This window comes from Brachyhypopomus gauderio, chromosome 2 (genome assembly GCF_052324685.1).
Source record: "Brachyhypopomus gauderio isolate BG-103 chromosome 2, BGAUD_0.2, whole genome shotgun sequence".
NCBI lineage: Eukaryota > Metazoa > Chordata > Actinopteri > Gymnotiformes > Hypopomidae > Brachyhypopomus > Brachyhypopomus gauderio.
In genome coordinates this window covers 14,322,269-14,346,665 of record NC_135212.1, presented here as the reverse complement: position 1 = coordinate 14,346,665, position 24,397 = coordinate 14,322,269, and the positions used below count along the sequence as shown (strand labels likewise).

Genomic DNA, 24,397 nt, shown 5'->3' with positions numbered 1-24,397 from the left:
AAGAGAGACCGCTGTAGGGTCTTTCTACTTCCTTTATGAAAGATTCACTTCCGGGGCAGTCATCCACAGCGCGATCTAAACACTTTGGTGGCGGGTCTGCACCGTGTCTGACCGCGACTGGATGAAGATCCTCTAACGGTCAACTGGTCCAAACACCCCGCGATGTCTGGTTTACCCCCCGGGGACCCCCAGCTGGTCGCCATGATCGTCAATCATTTGAAAACACAAGGTCTGTTCGACCAGTTCAGGAGGGACTGCATGGCGGACGTGGACACAAAGGTAACGACGCGGTAGCAGGGCAACTGGGGTAGCAGGGGTAACTAGGGCAACTGGGGTAGCAGGGGTAACTAGGGCAACTGGGGTAACAGGGGCAACTGGGGTAGTTGGAGCAACTGGGGTAGCAGGGTAGCAAGGTAATTGGGGTAGCAGGGGTAACTGGGGTAGTTGGAGTAACTGGGGTAGCAGGGTAGCTGGGGTAGCAGGGGTAACTGGGACAACTGGGGTAGCAAGGGTAGCTGGGGTAGTTAGAGGACACACTGTTAAAGTGCTTCAAAGCCAGACCAACGAACATGTTGTTTCACTGTTGGTGTTGAAGTTAAATAGCAAGAGGGGTGGGTCACTCACTTCAACAACTGAACCTGCCAGCCAGTTAGCTTGCTTGTGTTACTGTTGTATTCGTCTTTAACTATTAACTAAATATTATAACTATTTTTTAATTCATTCATTTTATCATTGTCATGTAGCCAGTGTATATATTAGCTACACGCATATATAACCAAAGCCTTTTGGCTGTAGAGGTGGGGGTGGTGTTTTATATAGTGTTCCTAACTCTTGTCTCGTTTCAGCCCGCGTACCTGCACCTGCGGCAGCGAGTGGACAACTTTGTGTCCAACCACCTGTCCAACCACACCTGGAGTCCCCAGCTGAACAAGAACCAGCTGCGAAACAACATCAGACAGCTGGTGCTGCAGTAAGCGCTCACGGGGAGACCAGGGGTCCAGGCTGAGGCTCTTCTAAAGTTCTCTGGTGTTCAGGTGTTGCCGAGTGGTGCTTGATAGGGTTGAAAGGAGCTTCAAGGGGGAAGCCTTAAACATACAGCTTTGACATGGAGACTGTTTGATTATCCAATTAAAGCTGCTGTAAGCAATAAAAACTGCTTTGGCATAATGAAATTGTGGCCATCACTAATGTAGTTTCTCTGAGAAAGAAGTCCAGCTTTGGTGGCAGCAGTGTTAACATGGTCCAGCTAAATGACTTAAAGAACCCTTCTGTGCTGAGACAGTCCTCCCTGTCTTTGCTTTTGCACACAGAATATATACGAATAGGGTAATCACCAGGGTGGCAAAATAAGAGTGATGCGTGAATCCTCAAAACCTGAAATTCTTGAACCATGGTCACAGTTCAACGTGACCCTTTAGGTTTTAGTCATTACAGTGAACCCTCTGATTTAGTGAGCCTGTTTTCTTAAACACCTGCCAGGTCGGGGATGCTGGAACAGGGCGTAGACCGCATCGTGGCCCAGGTGGTGGACCCCAAGATCCACCACACCTTTCGGCCGCAGGTGGAGCGAATCGTGCGGCAGTTCTTGTCTCCCGGGAGCCACGTGGAGGAGGAGGAGCCTCCGCTTGCCCCCAGCCTATTGGTGGAAACTCAGGAGGCCCAGCTGTTGTCTCCAGGTAACAGTGGGGATGCGGGTTAAGAGCTAAACACAGAGTGAAGCTGTCTGAAAACGAAGCTGTCATTATTATTGTTTTTGTACAGTTTTTCACAGTCTGACTCCACTGTCACTACTTTTCCTCACTTTCTTTGTCCTCCTGTGCACTATTCTTGTGTGTGTGTGTGTGTGTGTGTGTGTGACAGCACTCTCCTCTGCTTCTGTCCCTGGTGCAGGTGTGGACCCAGCAGACTACGCTTCCTCGGCGAGTCAGGATGAGGCTGGCGGCAGGACACAGGGTGCAGAGGCCAGTCAGGAGGAGGGAGAGGCAGACATGAACCTGGTGCAGGAGGAGAATGTGGAGGAGGCGGAGCAAGAGGCGGAGCAAGCAGAGGGGGATGCCGGGAAGCCCGTGAACGAGGGAGAGGCGGCCAGCGTGAAGGAGGACAGAGATAGTGAGATGGAGAGAGAGGCAGAGGCTGTGGAGGTAAAGAAAGAGGAGGAGGAAGAGCAGGGAGAGGAGGAGAAGAAGGAGAGGGACGAGGAGAAGGAGAGGGATGAGGCGAAAGAGAAGATCAGCAAAGCGTCGATGAAGAGCAGGGAGGAGAGCAAGGAGGCGGAGCCACAGAAGAGCGCCGGCGAGAAGCTACACATCCGCCAGAGAGCCCGCGAGCGGCTGAAAGAAGGTACGCCTGACGGAGCGCGACGTAGTTCGGTGACGGAGCGCGACGTAGTTCTGTGACGGAGCGGGTCGTAGCTCGGTGACGGAGCGCGACTCGGCTCCCTTCAGCACTGTCGCAGTGCCCCACATCTTATCTGCCTGTGGAGTTTTTAGGCTATGTTAACTAGAGCTGCACTGGCCTGGATGCTTCTTCGCAGAAGCTGGGCCTTGTGGGTAGTGATATGACAGATCACATGACACAAATGAAGGAAACCTCAGCGGATTGAATTGGCAAGAGACATCAGTATTAGCACATATTAGTCTTCACAGTCTGGAATTCACAAGGCACCACTACTCAAATATTTGAGCTGTAAAAGTTATCACAGCGTTTATTATTGAATCATGACCGGGTGTGAAATGTGTTAACATTAGCGTTCCTATTATAGTGCAGCATTTCTGTAATATTTATTTTACACTATTAATTTGTGGGTACAGTTGCATGGGTGTGGGCATACGTGTGCATATTCTTACTTATTTGCTAATGACAGTGTGTGTATTTTACCAGAATACTCCCTGGAGGACTCCGACCTGGAGGGGCTGAGCGATATCACGGTGAGCTCGGTGCACACGAGCGACCTGTCCTCGTTGGAGAGCGAGAGTGAGGGAGACCAGGCCCCGTCAGACTCCACCGAGGAAGGAGAGATCACATCAGAAGGTGGGCCTGCTTTAAGACACGCCCTCATCATTCTTTCATGATCCCTCCTGTTTCTCTCCATCACCAAAGCCCCTCCTGCATTATTCATCTACTGTTTCTGTTTTTAATCACGCCCCTATTGCTCTGTTGTATGTGATTTATGATAAAGTGATCGCCACATTTTTACATGTGTGCGTGTGCAGATGAGAAGGTCCAGATGAAGTCTGCTGGCGAGGACTCGGAGGAGAATAAGGAGAAAAAGCCTCGCGGTGCACGTCAGGGCTACGTGCACAAGCCTTTCCTCTACTCCCGTTACTATAGCGACTCGGATGATGAAGTTACGGTGGAGCAGAGACGCCGCTCTGCAGTAAGAGAATCTACAGTCTGATCTCCATTATGGCTACAGTCTGATCTCCATTATGGCTACAGTCTGATCTCCATTATGGCTACAGTCTGATCTCCATTATGGCTACAGTCTGATCTCCATTATGGCTACAGTCTCATCTCCATTATGGCTACAGTCTCATCTCCATTATGGCTACAGTCTGATCTCCATTATGGCTACAGTCTGATCTCCATTATGGCTACAGTCTGATCTCCATTATGGCTACAGTCTGATCTCCATTATGGCTACAGTCTCTGATTCCCTTTATGACAGCCTCCCTAAACTTGCTTGCTTGTTGTCATTGTTCATGTCTGCATGTGTAGGCCAAGGAGAAGGAGGAGCGTGTGTTGAAAAGGCAGCAGAACCGTGAGCGCCTGGAGGAGAAGAGGAGGCAGAGAGCCACGCAGCCTGAGCTGCAGGGTGAGGCCAAGGCTCCATCACCATCTCCACCATCTCCACCATCATCACCATCTCCACCACTGTCACCATCTTCACCATCATCACCATCTCCACCATCATCACCATCTCCACCATCATCACCATCTCCACCACTGTCACCATCTTCACCATCATCACCATCATCACCATCTCCACCATCATCACCATCTCCACCACCACTGTCACCATCTCCACCACCACTGTCACCATCTCCACCACCACTGTCACCATCTCCACCACCACTGTCACCACCCCCACCATCACTATCACCATCCCCACAATCACTATTACCATCTCCACAATCACTATTACCATCTCCACAATCATCATCATCACCATCACCACTATCACTATCACAATCTCCACCATCTCTGCCATCACTATCACCATCACCATCTCCTCCATCTCCACCATCTCCATTTCCACCATCACTGTCTCCTCCATCACTATCACCACCACCACCTCCATCACGTGACACTATCACCATTATCACCACCACCATCATCACCACCACCATCATCACCACCACCATCATCACCACCACCACTCTTTCTGCTCTTGGCAACATGTTTTATATTACAGAGTGCACTCTTGATTACCTATAAAGCTTAATCCTTGCTGCAGTGTTAAGTGCTCCTACCTACTCTAGTAGTGTGTGGCATGATGCTTTTGCTTAATTCATCTGCTTTCCTGGACACACACTGATCAGTAGGGGGAGAATTCTGTGTGTGACTTTACACGGGGCTTTTGGCATGTGTGTCTGATCTCTGTTCTGTCCATTGTCAGAGAAAGAAAAGCATGTGACAGCAGGATGCAATCAGGAGGCCCCACGACCCCAGGCGAAGGAGGCACGGAAGGAGAAGAAGGTTCTGGAAAAGAAAGTTGCACTCAGCAGGAAGAGGAAGAGAGACTCACGGTGTGTGTGTGGGTGTGTGTGTGTGTGTGTGTGTGTGGGTGTGTGTGTGTGTGTGTGTGTGGGTGTGTGTGGGTGTGTGTGTGGGTGTGTGTATCTGTGTCATGGTCATGGTTTCCTTTTATTCAGTTTCAGGAAGGAGGAAGACTCTGTAGTCAGGAGGAAGAGTGATGCTGATGCAGACATGGTGAAGAAGGACGTAAGTCTCCTCCCTGGCCGCATACATCTCTGGTGGTTTTATCACGTTGTCACTCTGTTCAGTCACCGTCTCCTCCGATCATCACGCTTCACCTACTGGTCTCTTTGTTCAGCTCGTTTCTGCTTTGTCACCTCCAGGAGACTTTGAAGCCTAAAGTTGCCCCCCCGAAGCCCTCAAAGAAGTCGTCCGAGGCAGAGGAGCAGCGGAGGAAGAGGAGCGGGAGCGTGTCCGAAGACCCAAGCGAGCCCCGTAGGGCCCTGGACAAACAGCGCACGCACTCGTTCATCCTGGACCTGGAGATGGGCTCAGAGGAGGCGCTCCGTCAGAGGGGGGGAGTCCGTGGGGAGCGGCACGCTCGCAGGGATGGCCCCCCCCGCCAGAGGGAGCGCAGTGTCTCCGACGAGCGCCCCAAACACCGGCCAAAGAGCGGCAAGACGGGGGCGGACGGCACCGCCGAGTGCAGGGATGCGCCGGCAGGCCGGGCGTCTGCTGAGGACAAGGGAGAGAAGAAAGGTTCAAAGGTTAAAGCTGAGAGGAAGAGCTCGGCGGCCAACAGGGAGAGGAGGCTGTCCGTGTCGGAGGGCTCGGCTGCTGAGGAGGGAGCGAGGTGTGGGAAGAAAGTCAAGGCTGCCTCAGAGATTCCCCGAGAAAAAGAAAAAGCGAAAGGAGAGAAGGTGATGGGGAAGGCCGACCCCAAATCACTGCACCGGCTGGACTCCACAGGCTCCACCGAGGAGAGGTCAGAGGTCGAGTCAGCTTCAGAGGTCAACAGAAAGAAAGACAAGCACCCCAAAGACATTCCGAAAAGGTCCAGGAGCCACACAGAGGCGAGAACTTCAGAAAAAGTTAAAGGTCGTCAGGACGGCGGCGGCGAGAAGACCAAACCTGAGACGTCCGCCTCAGAGCCTCCCAAACATGGCTCAGAGACCGGGTCAAAGGTCAAATCTGTCTCAGAAAAGCCAAGATCCAAGTCCAGGGACGATGTGAAGCCTCAGAGTCCGCCGGCTAGCAGGGTGGACAAGAAGGCAGCGAGTCATGAGGCGAAGGTCAAAGGTCCCATCCCTGAGCGGGAGAGGAGGAGGGAGGAGAGAGTGAAGGCCACGAAGAAGACGACCGAGAAGCGAATGAAGGAGGCTGAAAAGAAGGCAGGCGAGAGTGAGAAGGAGAGGAGCTCTCCAGCGCCACCTGCTGCCGAGGAGGTCCAGACTGCAGCTGAAACGCTCCCACAGCCACCGGAGGCACCAGAAAGGTCTGATCTCACAGCTAGGCAGGGCTCAGTTTCCTGTGAAGAGTCTGATCTTGTAGGCCCATCGGAGGAGTCTAATCTCACAGAGCCACAAATGGGAACCTCTGTCCAGGATTCAGATCTTATAGACCCACAAGCACTGGACAGAGAGTCTGATCTCGCTCATGCTGTAGCATCAGATATGCTTGCAGATCCTGGGTTTACTGCAAGCTCGCCCCATCAGCCTGCAGACTCCTGTCTGGGATCTGATGTTGCAGTCCCAGAGTCCTCAGACTCCACTGCAGGGTCATATCATGTTGTTGCTGATTCCAGCACCGCAGCCGTACCTGACGACACGTACGATGCCCTGAGTGACATCACTCCGGAGCCGGAGGATGAGGGGGAGGAAGCCATGAGACTTGCAGAGAGCCAGGAGAGCCACGACCAGCCGCACCCTCTCCCCGTGGAGGCCGACGCCCTCCTGACCCTGGTGGATGTCTGTGCCTCTGCAGCAGGAAGTGATGTTGGTGGGATGCACGACAGACAGGAAGTTGACCGCTCGTTCTACGAAGCAGATGTGAAGATGAAAGAAGCAGCTCTGACTCTTCTCTCTATGGACCCAGACACGTCTGTCTCACAGAGTCTCATCCCAGAGTCTCATCTCTCTGTGGACCCAGACACGTCTGTCTCACAGAGTCTCATCCCAGAGTCTCATCTCTCTGTGGACCTGGACATGTCTGTCTCTCATAGTCTCATCCAAGAATCTCATCTCTCAGTGGACTCGGACACGTCTGTCTCACAGAGTCTCACCCCAGAGTCTCGTGTCCTCGTGGACACTCGGGTTGCCATGGAGATGACCTCTGTTGCCCAACAACAGGCTGAGCCTCAGCCCCCTGACTCAGATGTTGCAGACGATGCGTCTGAACAACCTGAAGTGGTCACGAATCAGCCGGAGGGTGACACAGGTGTCCTACCAGAGGTGGGAGGCAGGACCTCGCAGGACAGAAACCAACACCCCCATGGTACTGGGCTTTTAGTTAATCTTCTAGATAATTCTACAGTTTCCCTGTCACCTGTGCTCTAGATTCTACAGGAATTCTTCTGGTATTGTGGATAATGCAGCAGCCTGTGCAGTGAAGTTTTTATTTGAAGAATATCATGTATTTGGTATAAATGTTGCTCAGATTGATGTGACTAAACTTCTTGTTCTCCAGTTCAGGGGAAAGCGGATGTAGAGAGCATGGAAGCAGACAGCGTCTCAGCAGAGGAAATGATGTCACAGGTGAGAATGACATCACACGTGGGTTTTTCGCAATATAAGTGCACACTTTACGCACATAAACTATATGGTTGTAAGAACCCAAACACTGTTGTAGCCCCGTTAGAATATTTAAGGCAGTATTATAAAAGGGTGTGTGTGTGTGTGTGTGTGTGTGTGTGTGTGTGTGTGTGTCCTAGCGATTAGTTTAGACCCTGAATCAGAGTCACAGGCTGAAGTTGTTTGTGTGTGTGTGTGTGTGTGTCGCAGGCTGTGTGTGATGTCCCAGCGATTAATTTAGACCCTGAATCAGAGTCACAGGCTGAAGTTGTTTGTGTGTGTGTGTGTGTGTGTCGCAGGCTGTGTGTGATGTCCCAGTGATTAATTTAGACCCTGAATCAGAGTCACAGGCTGAAGTTGCTACACCAAATCTCCCTTCTCGTGATGATCGGAGCCGAACTCCAGGTACACTTACCCTGCACTGCAGCTCTTATACCCGCACTATGAATGCTGCTACTGCTCAACTGTTCTCAGACGCTTACATGGAATCTCCCTTTTGCAATATTACTGACCTCTTCCTACAAAGCACAAATCTGGAAGATCTATTAAATCTCTTTAATTCCACTTGCACTGACATCTTGAACTCTATTGCTCCATTTAGAGTTAAAAGACCCAATGCTAAAACCCAACCTTGGCTTAATTCTGAAACACGCTCTCTTAGGCAGGAGTGCAGGAAAGCTGAGCGAAAGTGGAAGAAAGATAAACTCCAGATCTCTTATGAAATATTAAAAGCTTCACTGGTAAAGTTTCAGCTCTCTGTAAAAATGTCTAGAGCCAAATACTTTTCAGATTTGATCTCTAGTCACTCTCATAACCCTAAAGTCCTTTTTAATACAATCAATACAATTTTATGTCCAAATGAGAATAGCCATATCGAAGATTCTCCTGAATTGTGTGAAAAATTTCTCCGCTTTTTTGTTGATAAAATTGAGTCCATCAGATCATCCATCTGCACAGTAGGTTTTGAGTCTGCTGAGCTCATGGCCTGTTCTACTTTTCTGACTCAGTTTGATTCTGTGTCTCTGTCCTCTCTAACGGATACTGTAACTCATATGAAGCCTACAAATTGCTCATTGGATATTATTCCATCACGCCTTCTTAAGAGTGTTTGGGACACTGTTGGCCCCAGTGTTCTCTCCATTATCAACTGCAGTCTCATAAATGGGCATGTCCCCTTGTGTTTTAAACATGCCATAGTTCACCCTCTCATCAAGAAGTCAAACTTAGATCCAACCACCCTCTCTAACTATAGACCCATTTCCAAATTGTCATTTTTATCTAAAGTTTTAGAGAAGGTAGTCTACCTCCAGCTGTCATCACATTTAGCTGAAAATAATATGTTGGACAAATTCCAGTCGGGCTTTAGGGCCTATCACAGTACAGAGTCAGCATTGCTTAAACTAACAAATGATTTATTACTGTCTCTTGATTCTAATCACTGTGTCATCTTAGTAATGCTGGACCTCACTGCTGCATTTGATACAGTTGATCATCACATTCTTTTAAAGCGTCTTAACACCTTCGCTGGGATACAGGGGAAAGCTCTAGATTGGTTTTCCTCTTATCTGAAAGACAGATCTTACACGGTACAGCTGGGTAAATGGTCTTCATCACATGCTACTGTCACTTACGGTCTTCCACAGGGCTCAATCCTGGGTCCTGTACTTTTTTCACTATATCTGGCACCCCTAGGAAAAATTTTTCAGAAATTTGGAATTTCGTACCATTGCTATGCAGATGATACACAGCTTTATCTTCCCCTTAAACCAGGGGATAATCATTCTTTGTATAGGCTATCTGAATGCATGAAGGAAGTCAGGCAGTGGTTTACTAATAACTTCCTTCAGCTTAATGAAGGAAAGTCCGAGGCGGTCATATTTGGTCCGATTTCAAGCTCCCAAACTATTAGTGAAGATTTGAAGCATCTTTTTCCCAACACATCGTATGATGCGAAAAATTTAGGTTTTATCTTTGACCATGCTCTAAAATTTGATAAACAAATAAACTCAGTTGTAAAGAGCAGCTTTTATCAGTTAAGACACATCGCAAAGCTGAAATCTATTTTATCATTTAAGGACCTTGAGATAGTCATACATGCTTTCATCACTTCACGCCTCGATTATTGTAACTCTCTATATATGGGAGTCTGTCAGTCTTCTTTGGCCCGTTTGCAGCTTGTCCAAAATGCTGCTGCCAGATTACTCACAGGTACAAAAAAACGGGAACATATTACACCTGTCCTGGCCTCGCTACATTGGCTTTCCATTAAATATAGGGTACATTTTAAAGTTTTGCTCTTTGTTTTTAAAGCCCTCCATGGCATGGCACCGGTGTATTTAAGCGACGCGTTGCTCCCTTACCAGCCCCAAAGGTCACTTCGGTCTACTGGTAAATCATTATTGAATGTTCCACAGTCTCGTCTGAGACAGAAAGGGGACCGGGCCTTTTCTGTTGCTGCTCCCAGACTGTGGAATTTGTTACCCCTGGATATTAGGAGTATAACAGGAATAAGCGAATTCAAAGCCCACCTTAAAACCTACCTTTTTTCCTTGGCCTATAATGTTAACTAACCTAATAATATTTTATTTTTCTATTCTTTTTACTATTCAATCTCTTTTAACTTGTTTAATCTGTATTGTATTTTGCTTGTATTTTATCTGCTAATCTGCTGTACAGCACTTTGGTCCGCTGCGGTTTTAAATGTGCTTTATAAATAAATTGAATTGAATTGAATTGAATTGCACTGGTGAACAGACTCCTCACAGACACGTTGGCTAGTGTAATGTAGATGTAATACCCTACGGCAATAGTGTAATATACCTTCAGGAATGAACGTCCTATTGATGTGTGTATTGGGATGTTTAATAATCATGTAGGTTTGGCATTGACTAGCTGCAGCTAATCATGTGACGCCTCAACACCAAGCCCACCGCTGTCTGTAGGAGTGTGATGATGTGGTCAGAAGGCCAAGCCCTCTCTGTACGGGTGTGATATGTTATGATATGTTTGTCTTAAGTCCCTGTGACACATGATCTCACTTTGTCTGCCCGCTCATAGAAGCTGCTCCAGCTAGTCCCGAAACTCGCACAACATGCACACACACTCCTAGTGATGAACAACCAGATGCATACACACACGTGAGTATGATTATTTACATGTGGCTGTGAGGTTTAATACACTCTGATGATTAGGTGTGAGATTTGTTTGTTTATGCCATATTCGATTATTACTGAGTATTTCCAGGCCTCTTCTGCTTTGTAAGCTCACATCACTGCGTTGCTGCGGCTTGGAGAATGAGTTCTGACCTCTGGGGTCTGTGTGTGTGTGTGTCGGTACAGGTGTGTGTGTGTGTGTCGGTACAGGTGTGTGTGTGTGTGTCGGTACAGGTGTGTGTGTGTGTGTCGGTACAGGTGTGTGTGTGTGTGTCGGTACAGGTGTGTGTGTGTGTGTGTCGGTACAGGTGTGTGTGTGTCGGTACAGGTGTGTGTGTGTCGGTACAGGTGTGTGTGTGTCGGTACAGGTGTGTGTGTGTGTCGGTACAGGTGTGTGTGTGTGTGTGTGTGTGTGTGTGTCGATACAGGTGTGTGTGTGTGTGTGTGTGTCGATGCAGGTGTGTGTGTGTGTGTGTGTGTGTGTGTGTGTGTGTGTGTGTGTGTGTGTCGGTACAGGTGTGTGTGTGTGTGTGTGTGTGTGTGTCGGTACAGGTGTGTGTGTGTGTGTGTGTGTCGGTACAGGTGTGTGTGTGTGTGTGTGTGTGTGTGTGTCGGTACAGGTGTGTGTGTGTGTGTGTGTGTCGGTACAGGTGTGTGTTGATCACACCCCTCTGATACTCCCCTGTGTTTCTGTGTGCACCTACTTCTAACCAGTCTGCAGAGACACAACCAGAAACGCGTAAACAGGAGGACCAGAACAAATCCTTCCTTATGGAGACACGTGAACCTGTGGGGGAACATCACCCAGCCGAAACACGTGAGCCTGCCACCACTCACGAGAACTCATGTGAGGGTCCAGACACGTGCTGTGGTCCTGCCCTTAAAGCACTAATACAATTTTAAACTATTTAAGTTCACACATTTCTGTGCTAAATCTTACATGACTGTGTGTCTCGTGTGTGTGCTGTGCAGGTGTGGGACAGAGGGGAGATGTGGAAGGCCAGGACGTGAGACAGAGGGGAGACTTGGAAGGCCAGGACGTGGGACAGAAGGGAGACGTGGAAGGCCAGGACGTGAGACAGAGGGGAGACGTGGAAGGCCAGGACGTGGGACAGAAGGGAGACGTGGAAGGCCAGGACGTGGGACAGAGGGGAGACGTGGAAGGCCAGGACGTGGGACAGAGGGGAGACGTGGAAGGCCAGGACGTGAGACAGAGGGGAGACGTGGAAGGCCAGGACGTGGGACAGAGGGGAGACGTGGAAGGCCAGGACGTGGGACAGAGGGGAGACGTGGAAGGCCAGGACGTGAGACAGGGGGGAGACGTGGAAGGCCAGGACGTGAGACAGGGGGGAGACGTGGAAGGCCAGGACGTGAGACAGAGGGGAGACGTGGAAGGCCAGGACGTGAGACAGAGGGGAGACGTGGAAGGCCAGGACGTGAGACAGAGGGGAGACGTGGAAGGCCGTGACGTGAGACAGGGTGGAGACGTGGAAGGCCGTGACGTGAGACAGGGTGGAGACGTGGAAGGCCGTGACGTGAGACAGGGTGGAGACGTGGAAGGCCAGGACGTGAGACAGGGTGGAGACGTGGAAGGCCAGGACGTGAGACAGGGTGGAGACGTGGAAGGCCAGGACGTGAGACAGGGTGGAGACGTGGAAGGCCAGGACGTGAGACAGGGTGGAGACGTAGAAGGCCAGGACGTGAGCAAGAGGGGAGACGTGGAAGGCCAGGATGTGAGCAAGAGGGGAGACGTGGAAGGCCAGGACGTGGTGAGTACCACTGAATCTCAGATGCATCTCTCTGATGTCTTTGTGCAGCCTCCTCACGTGGTTCTCACTTTTGTTGCTGGTGGTTTAGACATTAATGTCTGTATATTGAGGTTTTTTGAAGGAAGAATAAACAGTTATATAAGCTGCACATAGACACATTTCATTGTGTCATTTTGTCAGTGTTGTCCCATGAAAAGTTACAATTAAATATCTTCAGAAATGTGAGGGGTGAACTGTATTTCTCTAGGTGGGGTATGTGTCTGTAGGAGTGGGGGTATGTGTCTGTAGGAGTGGGGGTATGTATTCTGTAGTTATGGACAGGGGTTGTTTTTGCTTATTCTTGCAAAGTCGCCCACCACACACACACCCCCTAACACCACAACACACAGCTCAGACCTGGACACATCCGACACCTACCAAACACACAAGATGATTTTTAAAAGTGTGTGTGTGTGTGTGTGTGTGTGTGTGTGTGTGTGTGTGTGTGTGTGTGTGTGTGTGTGTTCCTCAGGCTGAACCAGAATCAGTGCAGGAGTCTCAGACTCGGCCAGCACGGAGAGGACGACCCCCTAAACTAGCAAAACAAGCCAGTAAGTTAAAGGGCTGTGTCTCAATTCACACTCTGCTCACTGTGTGGTGTTGTAATCAGAGGATCAGCCATTGTCTAGTGTGTCTGAATTCAATGTTCTAGTTCGGGGGTTGGCAATTCACTATATTGCTACTCATGGAGCACCATAAGTGTAGTGAACACCTACATAAGGGCTGTGGCCATAGACCTGGCTGTTCTTATAATCATGATACAACACCAGGGACGCTGTAAAATGTGCAGTGTGTCGTCCTGTGTTGGTACTAGTATGACAGTGCTGTCTGTGTGCTGTCTGTCTTAAGGATGCACTTACCAAACATGTCTAAGTAGTGATCAGTAGTAGTCAAGGAGTAAACAAGCACTCTATTTGACACATATCTAGTGTGTCCTCACATCTGTACACCACTGGGTCGGGTCAAGTCAAATTTACAGTGGAGAAAATAAGTATTTAGTCAGTCACCAATTAGGTAGACCTCAACTATGAGAGACAAAATGTGAAAAAAAGAGAAAATCATTTTGTCTGACTTTTAAAGAATTTATTTGCAAATAATGGTGGAAAATAAGTATTTGGTCACCTACAAACAAGCAAGACTTCTGGCTGTCACAGACCTGTAACTCCTTTTTTAAGAGGCTCCTCTTTCCCCCACTCATTACCTGTATTAATGGCACCTGTTTGAAGTCGTTAACAGTATAAAAGACACCTGCCCACAACCTCAAACAGTCACACTCCAAACTCCACTATGGTGAAGACGAAAGAGCTGTCGGAGGACACCAGAAACCGAATTGTAGACCTGCACCAGGCTGGGAAGACTGAATCTGCAATAGGCAAGCAGCTTGGTGTGAAGAAATCTACTGTGGGAGCAATAATCAGAAAATGTACCTACAAGACCACTACTAATCTCCCTCAATCTGGGGCTCCACGCAAGATCTCAGCCGTGGGGTCAAAATGATCACAAGAACAGTGAGGAAAAATCCCAGAACCACAAGGGGGGATCTAGTGAATGACCTGCAGAAAGCTGGGACCAACGTTACAAAGGCTACCATCAGCAACACACTACGACGCCAGGGACTCAGATCTTGCAGTGCCAGACGTGTCCCCCTGCTTAAGCCAGTCCATATCCAGGCACGTCTGAAGTTTGCTAGAGAGCATTTGGATGTTCCAGAAGAGTATTGGGAGGATGTCATATGGTCAGATGAAACCAAAGTAGAACTATTTGGTAAAAACACAACTTGTCAGTGAATGTGAATTGCAGTGAATGCTGAGTTGCATCCAAAGAACACCATACCAACTGTGAAGCATGGGGGTGGCAACATCATGCTTTGGGGCTGTTTCTCTGCAAAGGGACCAGGACGACTGGTCCGTGTACATGAAAGAATGAATGGGGCCATGTATTGTGAGATTTTGGGTGCAAACCTCCTTCCATCAGCAAGGGCAATGAAGATGAAACGTGGCTGGGTCTTTCAGCATGATAATGATCCCAAACACACTGCCAGGGCAACAAAGGAGTGGCTTCATAAGAAACATTTCAAAGTCCTGGAGTGGCCTAGCCAGTCTCCCGATCTCAACCCCATCGAAAACCTTTGGAGGGAGTTAAAAGTCCGTGTTGCCCGCCGACAGCCCCAAAACATCACTGCTCTAGAGGAGATCTGCATGGAGGAATGGGCCAACATACCAGCAACAGTGTGTACCAACCTTGTGAAGACTTACAGAAAACGTTTGACCTCTGTCATTGCCAACAGAGGATATACAACAAAGTATTGAGATGAACTTTTGTTATTGACCAAATACTTATTTTCCACCATTATTTGCAAATAAATTCTTTAAAAGTCAGACAAAATGATTTTCTCAATTTTTTTTTCACATTTTGTCTCTCATAGTTGAGGTCTACCTATGATGTCAATTACCGGCCCCTCTCATCTTTTTAAGTGGGTGAACTTGCACAATTGGTGACTGACTAAATACTTATTTTCCCCACTGTATTTATATAGCGCTATTCACAACACATGTTGTCACAAAGCAGTTTTACAATCGTATGGGTCCAGATCCCTAATGAGCAAGCCAAAGGTGACAGTGGCAAGGAAAAACTCCCTATGATGGTGGGGATTAGGAATAAACCTCGGGAGGACCAAGACTCAAACGGGAACCCATCCTCCATTGGGCGGCCCGTTAGCACAAGTCCGTGGTGCCAGGATGGTTCTACAGATAAAGTTAAGGTTCTTGTTCCAGTCACAGTCTCTTCGGTGTAGATGGTGAGCTTCAGGTAGGAGCTAGCATCAGCGCGTCCTCTTGTGGCAATGGCACATCTAACCCCGGCATCAGTACAGACCATCTCCCAGGTGCTTGTAGGTGCTTGCATGCAATCGTCTGGGGTAGGAGCATGCAAAAAGATGGACAATACAGACTGAGTGTGTGGACATCAATTTAAACAACCATTGATTTAAACGTACATAGCTCACGTGCCAGTGATTAGCATGTGCTTCCGGCAGGCTAATCTATAGCAGCATAACTAAAGGGAGGGGTTCAGAGTTGACCACAGTCATGAGGGCTCACTGAGACATTGCTTTCCAGTCAAGTCATTGTCACAACTAGAGTGATGCCATGACACAGCTGGATGACAGCATCAACATCTCAGATTACCAGAAATCTCAACGTTTGGGGGGCCCCCGAGCCCCACACCTTACAAGGGGAATATTAGCTGAAGGCTTGATTAAATAGGTGAGTCTTAAGTCTAGATTTAAAGATTGGAACTGTGTAAGGAATCTCAGATTGGAGCTGGAAGGCTATTCCATAACTGAGGGGCTTTAAAGGAGAAAGCTCTGCCTCCGGCTGCAGTCTTACAAATTTTTGGAGCTAGGAGAAATCCAGCAATTTGGGAGTGCAAAGGGCGAGATGGGTTGTAGTAAGCAATGAGTTCACTCAGATATTGTGGGGCAAGACCATTTAACGCCTTAATGGTTAACAGAAGAATTTTTAATTCAACTCGATATTTAACTGGAAGCCAGTGTAATGCCTCGAGAGTGAGACTAATATGATAACATTTTCTGGCCTTAGTTAGGACTCTAGCTGCAGCATTTTGAACAAGTTGTAGCTTCTTTATGGACTGTTTAGAGCGTCCAATTACAAGACTATTACAGTAGTCCAATCTTGAAGTGACAAAAGAATGGACCAGCTTCTCTGCATCAGCTAATGAAAGTAAGTGTTTCAGCTTGGCGATATTACGTAAATGGAAAAAGGCAGCCGTAGTGACGTTGCATTTATGTGCGTCAAATGAAAGATCCGAATCAATAGTGACACCTGAGCTTTTTGCGGTAGATTTAGCTGTTACTGAAAAACCATCTAGGGTAAGGGGAATATCAGCCCAATTGCTTCTAGCAGCTTTAGGCCCAAGAATCAGCACCTCAGTCTTATCGGAATTTAGTTGAAGAAAATTAGACGCCATCCAGTTTTTAATGTCCTGGACGCACTTCTCAATCTTGAGAATAGTAGTGAGATCATCTGCAATATTATAGCAATGGAAGCTAATACCATGCCTATGAATGATGGTGCCCAGTGGTAGCATATATAATGAGAATAATATGGGGCCCAGTACAGATCCTTGTGGGACGCCATATTTTACCTTGGAATGCTCTGAGCATTCGTTATTTACTAGTCCAAATTGGTAACAGTCTGTCAGGTAGGACCTGAACCAGGAGAGTGCTTGACCTCTTATGCCAATAAGTGTCTCCAACCTATTAAGTAGGATATTATGATCAATTGTGTCAAAAGCAGCACTGAGGTCTAGCAGTATGAGAAAAGAAATGTGTCCTTTATCAGAGGCTATTAAGAGATCGTTCAGTACTTTAGTTGGTGCTGTTTCAATGCTGTGATGGGATCTAAATCCAGATTGAAATAACTCAAAGACATTGGTGAGACATTTATGGCATTTGGCAGACGCCCTTATCCAGAGCGACTTACATTTATATCTAATTTTTATACAAGTGAGCAATTGGGGGTTAAGGGCCTTGCTCACGGGCACCTCAGTCATGGCCTCAGGTCTGGGGATCGAACCCACGACCCTCCGGTCACAAGGCCAGTTCCTTAACCACCAGGCCATGACTGCCTGTGAGGTGTGTGTGTGTGTGTGTGTGTGTGTGCGTGCGTGCGTGCGTGCGTGCGTGCGTGCGTGCGTGCGTGCGTGCGTGCGTGCGTGCGTGCGTGCGTGCGTGCGTGCGTGCGTGCGTGCGTGCGTGCGTGCGTGCGTGCGTGCGTGCGTGCGTGCGTGCGTGCGTGCGTGCGTGCGTTCTATATTGGGATGTGTAATCTCTGCCCTTGTTGTAGGCAGCACATCCCAGTCAGATGGTCAGGACGAGGATCGGTCAGATGTGTCTGAAGTGGTAAGAACACTCTACAATTACAGGAATCCACCAGTACATCCAGCAGGTGGAGATGTATGAATAACCATGCGGGCGTGTGCAGGAGGAGTGTGTGCGCAGCAGAACCACACGCCGGGGGAGAGTGTCTGCTCACGCGTCTGCGTCTGCTCACGCGTCTGCGTCTGCTCACGCGTCTGCGTGTTCCAAGGACAGTGGTGTGTGCCTGCTCTATGTTTCCATCATTGCTGTCTGTAAACACAACCGTGTGCACATCTGTCTGAATAACCACACTTGTCCCAGCAGAGCCGCAGGCAAAAGAGTCTGAAAACACGGCACCCCGAAAGGTGAGGATGAAGTGTGTTACTGTCTCTAGGGGTGTGTTTAAAAAATTGATTTTTCGATTCAAATTGATCTTCATTTGAATTATTCGATATCGATTTATTAAACCTGAGATCGATCTTTAGAATTGGCTAACTTTCCCCGCATATGCGAACCGTTTTTACGTCTTGCATTTTATATTGCGTGACGTGTTTGAATTCCACCTTGTAAAGGTGTATGAACCCTGCAAACATGACTTTATTCATTGCGTGCGCAAAGTTATAAAATTCGAGAGGTGCACGAGCTCGCGAAGCAACGGCATGAGTGGAGCCACCGCGATTACGTCGTTTTCGGTGCGCGGACCCTCACGCCGGTCGCGACGCGTCAAGTATAAAGCCGTGACGTTTTCTGAACAGCTGGCAATATTGTTACTGCACAAAGGAGCTGTCTCACTCCTCAACATGTTGATCAATATTGTTACTGCACAAAGGAGCTGTCTCACTCCTCAACATGTTGATCAATATTGTTACTGCACAAAGGAGCTGTCTCACTCCTCAACATGTTGATCAATATTGTTACTGCACAAAGGAGCTGTCTCACTCCTCAACATGTTGATCAATATTGTTACTGCACAAAGGAGCTGTCTCACTCCTCAACATGTTGATCAATATTGTTACTGCACAAAGGAGCTGTCTCACTCCTCAACATGTTGATCAATATTGTTACTGCACAAAGGAGCTGTCTCACTCCTCAACATGTTGATCAATATTGTTACTGCACAAAGGAGCTGTCTCACTCCTCAACATGTTGATCAATATTGTTACTGCACAAAGGAGCTGTCTCACTCCTCAACATGTTGATCAATATTGTTACTGCACAAAGGAGCTGTCTCACTCCTCAACATGTTGATCAATATTGTTACTGCACAAAGGAGCTGTCTCACTCCTCAACATGTTGATCAATATTGTTACTGCACAAAGGAGCTGTCTCACTCCTCAACATGTTGATCAATATTGTTACTGCACAAAGGAGCTGTCTCACTCCTCAACATGTTGATCAGCTCCTTTTCTTGCAGAAAAATTTGACAATCTCCAAGATGTCAGAAACCAGTCATGAATAAATCTTAGTTTTTGGACCTTAATGTTTACAATATTCAGAACTATGTTCATAAATGTTTTTGTTACATGTAAAAAAAAAAAAAAAAAACTTGCACTTTAAAAGGCTTTCAATGCCTTTTCTGGTAAAGGAGCTATGTGGAAGTGTGTGCATTAATTGATATTAAAAAAAGAATTAACTGTTGTGAATCGGAATCGGGACCTTGTGAATCGAAATCGAATCGAACTGGGAAATCAGTGGTGATACCCACCCCTAACTGTCTCACTCTCTCATCTCATTACAGACTCTCATACACACACTTTTCTCTCTCCCTGTTAACTCCCCTCCATTATCACATATGCTTCTCACATCCACTCATACACACACACACCTTCTCTCTCCCTCTCTCTCTCTCTCTCTCTCTCTCTCTCTCTCTCTCTCTCTCTCTCTCTCTCTCTCTCTATCCCCCTTCCTCTTACCCCCCCCTCCCCCATTGTCACACACTGTCTCTCTCACACTCTCACACTCCTTCTAAACTGAGTTTGGTGTTTGATAGAGCGAGGATGAGGAAGGTGAAGAAGGAGACCATAGCAAATCAACTCAGTCCCAGACTCAGAGTGACACAGGTAACACACACACACACACACACACACACACACACACACACACACACGAGCACCAGCTGGCACAGTGATGCATCTGAAATCCCTGTTTTCCCATAAGGGTTAACATCACAGCCCCAAGAGGTGGAGTCAGCAGATCAGGGGGTGGAGCAAAAAAAGGTGGAGTCTGCAGGCCAGGGGGTGGAGCAAAAAGAGGTGGAGTCCGCAGACCAGGGGGTGGAGAGCAAAAAGAGGTGGCGTATCTGCTAGCATGTCAGCTTGGACTTCATTCCCTCTTAGACATCATCGATTCCCTCGTCAGCTGTATTCTGATGGATGCTCGGTGCGTTTGCGTGTGTGTGTGTGTGTGTGTGTGTGTGTGTGTGTGTGTGTGTGTGTGTGTGTGTGTGTGCGCGCGCGCGCGCAGGTGCGCAGAGGACGGCGACGTTCTGGAACTCAGCCTTCTTCTGTAGGTGAGTGGCCATGACGTGTTCTCTAATATACAGTCTCAGACCATCTGTTTAGAAAGTAAAGATTGCAGGAATGTTAAGTGACTTCTTACCCAATCAGAGGCTAGATACATGCCTGAATTAGCATCCTGATGAGAATGTTTTTGAGAGATTATTTGTTACCATGTCTGTGCTTCAACATACACAATGCATGTACCTGTAATCTGCTGTGCAGCTAAACCTGCCCTCAAGAGAAAGCGCTCTGACCAGACTGAGGATTCTGGGAAAGTGAGTCCTTTTCTGTTTGTAATGAATATGAAAGTTCATGTATGAAAAAGAAATGTGTTTTGTATGCATGTTGAATTTCTTCATTTATTAGTTTATTGTGTTTTAAGGAATTGCCTGCAAAAGAGGAGGATACCATGAAAAGATCACAAGATGACAGTGGTACCCGCATGCATGCCGCAACCAGCACACACACACACACACACACACACACACACGTGTGCTTGTGTGAAAGAATTGTTTGTGCTTGTTTGCTTCTGTCACTGTGGTAGTTTTATTCGTGTCTGTTTATTTCTCCCTCAGAACTGACTGAGGAGGAAGAGAGTGAGAGCTGTAAAGACCCTAAAGAGGAGACGGTAAATAGATTACACACACACACACACACACACACACACACACACGCCCATGTACAATACACTAAGTGTGCTGACCCCACAGACTGGTGTAAGTGTGCTGACCCCACAGACTGGTGTAAGTGTGCTGACCCCACAGACTGGTGTTAAGTGTGCTGACCCCACAGAGTGTGAGCTACCTGTCCAGGTGTGCTGGGTGGAGAGTCACTCCACACTTCATCCAGCTGAACACAGCACCAGCTGAGACTACAGAATAATCCAGCTTTCTTTGAATTACTTTTGAACACATCCAAATCTTCCCGAGTGCTTAAAGAGACATACTGGCCTGCTTTGTCCCTGCCCTACAGTTTACAGAAGCCAGATGTGTGGGAGGGACAGACCTCCTCACACAGACCTCCTCACGTTTGAACGGAGGACGTTTGCTCAGTTTACTAATTTAATTTGTGTTTCTGCACTTCCAGGCTGTAAGGAAAGATCTCTGTCCATTATTAAAAAGCGTCACATGAAATAATGCATGAAGCATCTAATAGATGCCAGATTTATGCAACAGGACTCCTTTATATATGCAGTGCATTGCCCAAGAGGTCCACATTATGACTCAAGGACTTTTAATATGAAGGCCATATGTTTGAGGCAATTCCACGCGCTGCCTGGGTCCTGCTGCAAAAAATGTCCATAATTAAATGCAGGAACTATAGTTAAATTTGTTTGCCTAATGGGCAAGCCAATAACAGTCTCTGGCGACCCCGCCCTCAGTCTGAATCTCCTCCCCCAGCTCCGCCCTCAGTCTGAATCTCCCTCTATTGCTAAGTCACCTGTGTAATGCAGGGGCGGTGCCTGCGAGGCAGCCAATCAGAGCACACGTTCCCAGTGACGCAGCTCAGCTGTCGCAGGGCACCTACCACACAAACACACGCACAAACACATAAACAAGAGACGCAGGGATTTACATCTTCTTATACACACATGCGTGTTTAATACAGTATGCCCACCTACACGTGTAGTCAGATCTGAGTGAGTGTGTCTGTGTGCTCTTGTAGGAAGGAGAGGAAAAGAATGAACCAGTGAGGAAGACTCCTCGTAGGGGCCGGCCCTCGAAAAGCACATCTACTACAGATGAATCAGGTGAGTGTGTTTGTAGTGTTTGTCTTTGTGTGTATGTGTGTGAGTGTGTGTGTATATGTGTGTGTGTGTCTAAACGTCTGTGTGTGCACACGCATGTGTGTGTGTGTGTGTGTGTGTGTGTGTGTGTGTGTGTGAATCGGCTTTTTGGTAGACAGCAGGTCTGCCACCTATTTGCTCAGGTTCCAAACCAGATCTACATGGTCACAGTTAACCCCCCCCTGTGTGTACATGAATGTGTAACCCCACCTATGTGTACACGAGCAGGTAACCCCCACCTGTGTGTACATGAATGTGTAACCCCACCTATGTGTACACGAGCAGGTAACCCCCACCTGTGTGTATGTATGTAAGGGCACCCGCACACACGTGCTCCTTCGTGTGGAGATTGGTTGATGAGTGGCGCTGCTGGCGACCCCTGCTGGTGCTCACCCTGCTGGTGCTCACCCTGTCTGTGCAGCCGTCCTGGAGAAGAGAGAGGGAGGGGCGGAGACTGGAGAAGACGAGGAGAAACAGGAGGATGAGGAGACCAAACCGAGAGCCACAACACGAGCTGCTTCGCGTCTGGAGGCCGAGAAGTAAGAACACGCCACTCACTTTTAGAATTCACAGATGTTCTTCGTGGCCATCGTGTGAGTCTCCTCCATAACATAACACACTAGCAATTTTTCAGTCAATCCATAGTTGTTGTTTTAAATCTGTGGACCAATCAGAAGATAACACCTAAAACATCTTCCAGTGAGTATCTCAGGATGTGTATGGTGTATCTGGTAGTTCAGGCAGCAGATGTAGTGATTGATTGATGTGTGTTGCTACGTGTAGCCCTGAGTCGTTTAGAGAACCGTCTGAGGTGCCCAGATTTGTCTGCAGCTGATCCAGACTGATCACAACCCTGGATGAGCCGCTAAAGACCTGTTGGATATTTAAAATATTCCTGTAGTACCTAAGGAGAACCTGCACTGGTGTTTTTGCGGCTGGTGAACTGAACTTGCTTGTTTCTTCATCTGTTGAGCCTTCGTTTGTTGTTCTTCATTATTCTTCATTCAGAAGTAAACCGAGTAAACCGTCCACCAGAGCAGGTAGCAGGCTGAGTGGGAAAGAGGAAAGTTCACCGAACACGCGGTACGGCGCCATCTCGGTGTTTTCTAGAAGTCCTTTTTTAACATTACTATTTCTCAGCTGACAAAATGATACCCTCTCCCTTTGTGTGTCAGAGCTTCTCGAGGTCCGGTCTCTGGTGCGCAGAAGGGGCGGAAGCGTGAGGTGAGCCCCCCAACCTCACGCACCCGCGCGGGCCACAAAGCCGAAGAGCCCCCCTCCAAGAGAGCCAAACGATGACGTCTTCCAGAAACACCCGTTTAATAACAGAAGCGATTATGACGCAGGCCACCTCGCTAATGACACCTCGCTGGGGTTTTTATTCATTTTATTTGTGGCAATAACATGTTCTTGGATCAGGGCAAATGGGTTTGACTGGCTCTTTGACTCTGGGCTGTGGAGCGATTTCCCAGGCATGAAGATGGTGTTCACACTCTCGATTTCCGCTCTGCGCCGACGGGCTCCTGCCTACAGGTCACGCCACACTGCTGTTTCCAGAGCACTTTTACAGAGTCAGATACCAATAATGACCACGTTGAGTCACTGAGTCTTCGGGGAGGCAGGCTGAGCCCTCAGATTTCTAACGACTCATTGACAAAACTGCTTGAACAGACTGACTTTGAAAAACAACTGACTAAAGTTGTGATTCACTGGCAAGAGAAGCCTGCTAGCAGCATTTACCAAACGACCTGCTTGGATTTTGCTGGTATCATCCCTGGCTAAGAATGTGCTGTTGTCTTGTGTGCCTTCCTGTTTTAGCTGTAAATACATCCCCGTCATCTGGTGTGGTTCACAAAGTCCTAGAATGTGCTTCAACATATTGAACATGGGAATAACTATAATGCACAGAAGTAGCGTCGGCAACCTTATAAAATATAGTTTTGTTGCCTATGTCTGATAGCTTAATGAGTGACTGGATTCTGGTTTTTGACCAGACTTACCAAGTGTTTCACACCTTATGTTTTCCTCACACTTAAGACTGAACATGACATCATAGTCTGTAAAGTATTATCTAAATTTACAAAATGTACAGTTAAGTTGGTTTTATATTGTTTAAAGTTTGCTTGAGTTTCATAGGTCTTGCCATATGCATGTTTTGGGGTTTCTTGTTAAGTCCTGTTCCTGTTGCTATGGTCAACAGAAAGACACTCATTCTGTGAATGTTAAGAGTTCAGTAGTTTCTTTTATGCTGTTGGCTTGTATTTCAAGGCCAGCGTGGGTGAGCTGTGTGCTCCAGTTTCAGATGTTTCTAAGGTGATAAACTTCATTGATTTGTTACACTCTTGCAGGTGTTCTTTCATTTCCTTGACTCACCTGGACATCGTGGTAGATTGTGAAAGTGTGTATGCCCACACAGAATACTTAATCACTATCCTTCACGTATTTCTATTAATACGAGTCTGTGTGTGTTTCATTATTCTGTCTGAAAATTTTCCTTCATCTAATGATAATCATGTGAACGGGAGCAAACTGAAGTCTTCCGCCCGAGCCCCCGTTCACATGTCCCATTTAGGTATTTCCTCCAGATGCAATCCAATCCCCAAACTAACATCTCTTTTTCCGCCATTGACATTATCGAGAAACCTCAGGAATACATTCCTTCCCCACGTCCACATGAGGGCACTGCATGACTGCAATATAGAAACAAAAACGTATTTGGCATCCCAGGTTGAATAATTTCAGTATATTACTGCTTCACAAATGCATCCCAGAAGGAGTTCTTACTCC

The 24,397-nt window shown here is 47.7% G+C and overlaps 1 protein-coding gene across 7 annotated transcripts; it reads left to right on the top strand.

The window, feature by feature from the left end:
- The first annotated feature begins 43 nt into the window (after positions 1-43).
- Positions 44-23,947, top strand: bod1l1 (biorientation of chromosomes in cell division 1-like 1). Of its 7 annotated transcripts, none has more exons than XM_076988029.1 (30): positions 44-279; positions 846-970; positions 1,480-1,676; positions 1,861-2,340; positions 2,881-3,030; positions 3,213-3,376; positions 3,718-3,814; positions 4,619-4,748; positions 4,875-4,944; positions 5,082-7,191; positions 7,384-7,451; positions 7,787-7,892; positions 10,545-10,624; positions 11,354-11,486; positions 11,612-12,408; positions 12,920-12,998; positions 17,313-17,368; positions 17,451-17,490; positions 17,527-17,562; positions 17,651-17,691; positions 19,317-19,386; positions 19,484-19,578; positions 19,790-19,835; positions 20,047-20,099; positions 20,207-20,258; positions 20,400-20,452; positions 21,490-21,574; positions 22,032-22,149; positions 22,619-22,693; positions 22,786-23,947. In XM_076988029.1, the coding sequence occupies exons 1-30, from the start codon at positions 163-165 to the stop codon at positions 22,907-22,909; spliced, it is 5,847 nt and encodes a 1,948-aa protein (XP_076844144.1). In that variant the 5' UTR covers positions 44-162; the 3' UTR covers positions 22,910-23,947. The 7 variants fall into 7 exon arrangements, with proteins under 7 accessions (XP_076844144.1, XP_076844143.1, XP_076844141.1 ...); XM_076988028.1 differs by having other exon boundaries at positions 17,648-17,691; XM_076988026.1 differs by having other exon boundaries at positions 1,891-2,340; positions 17,451-17,562; positions 17,648-17,691.
- Positions 23,948-24,397: the final 450 nt, after the last annotated feature.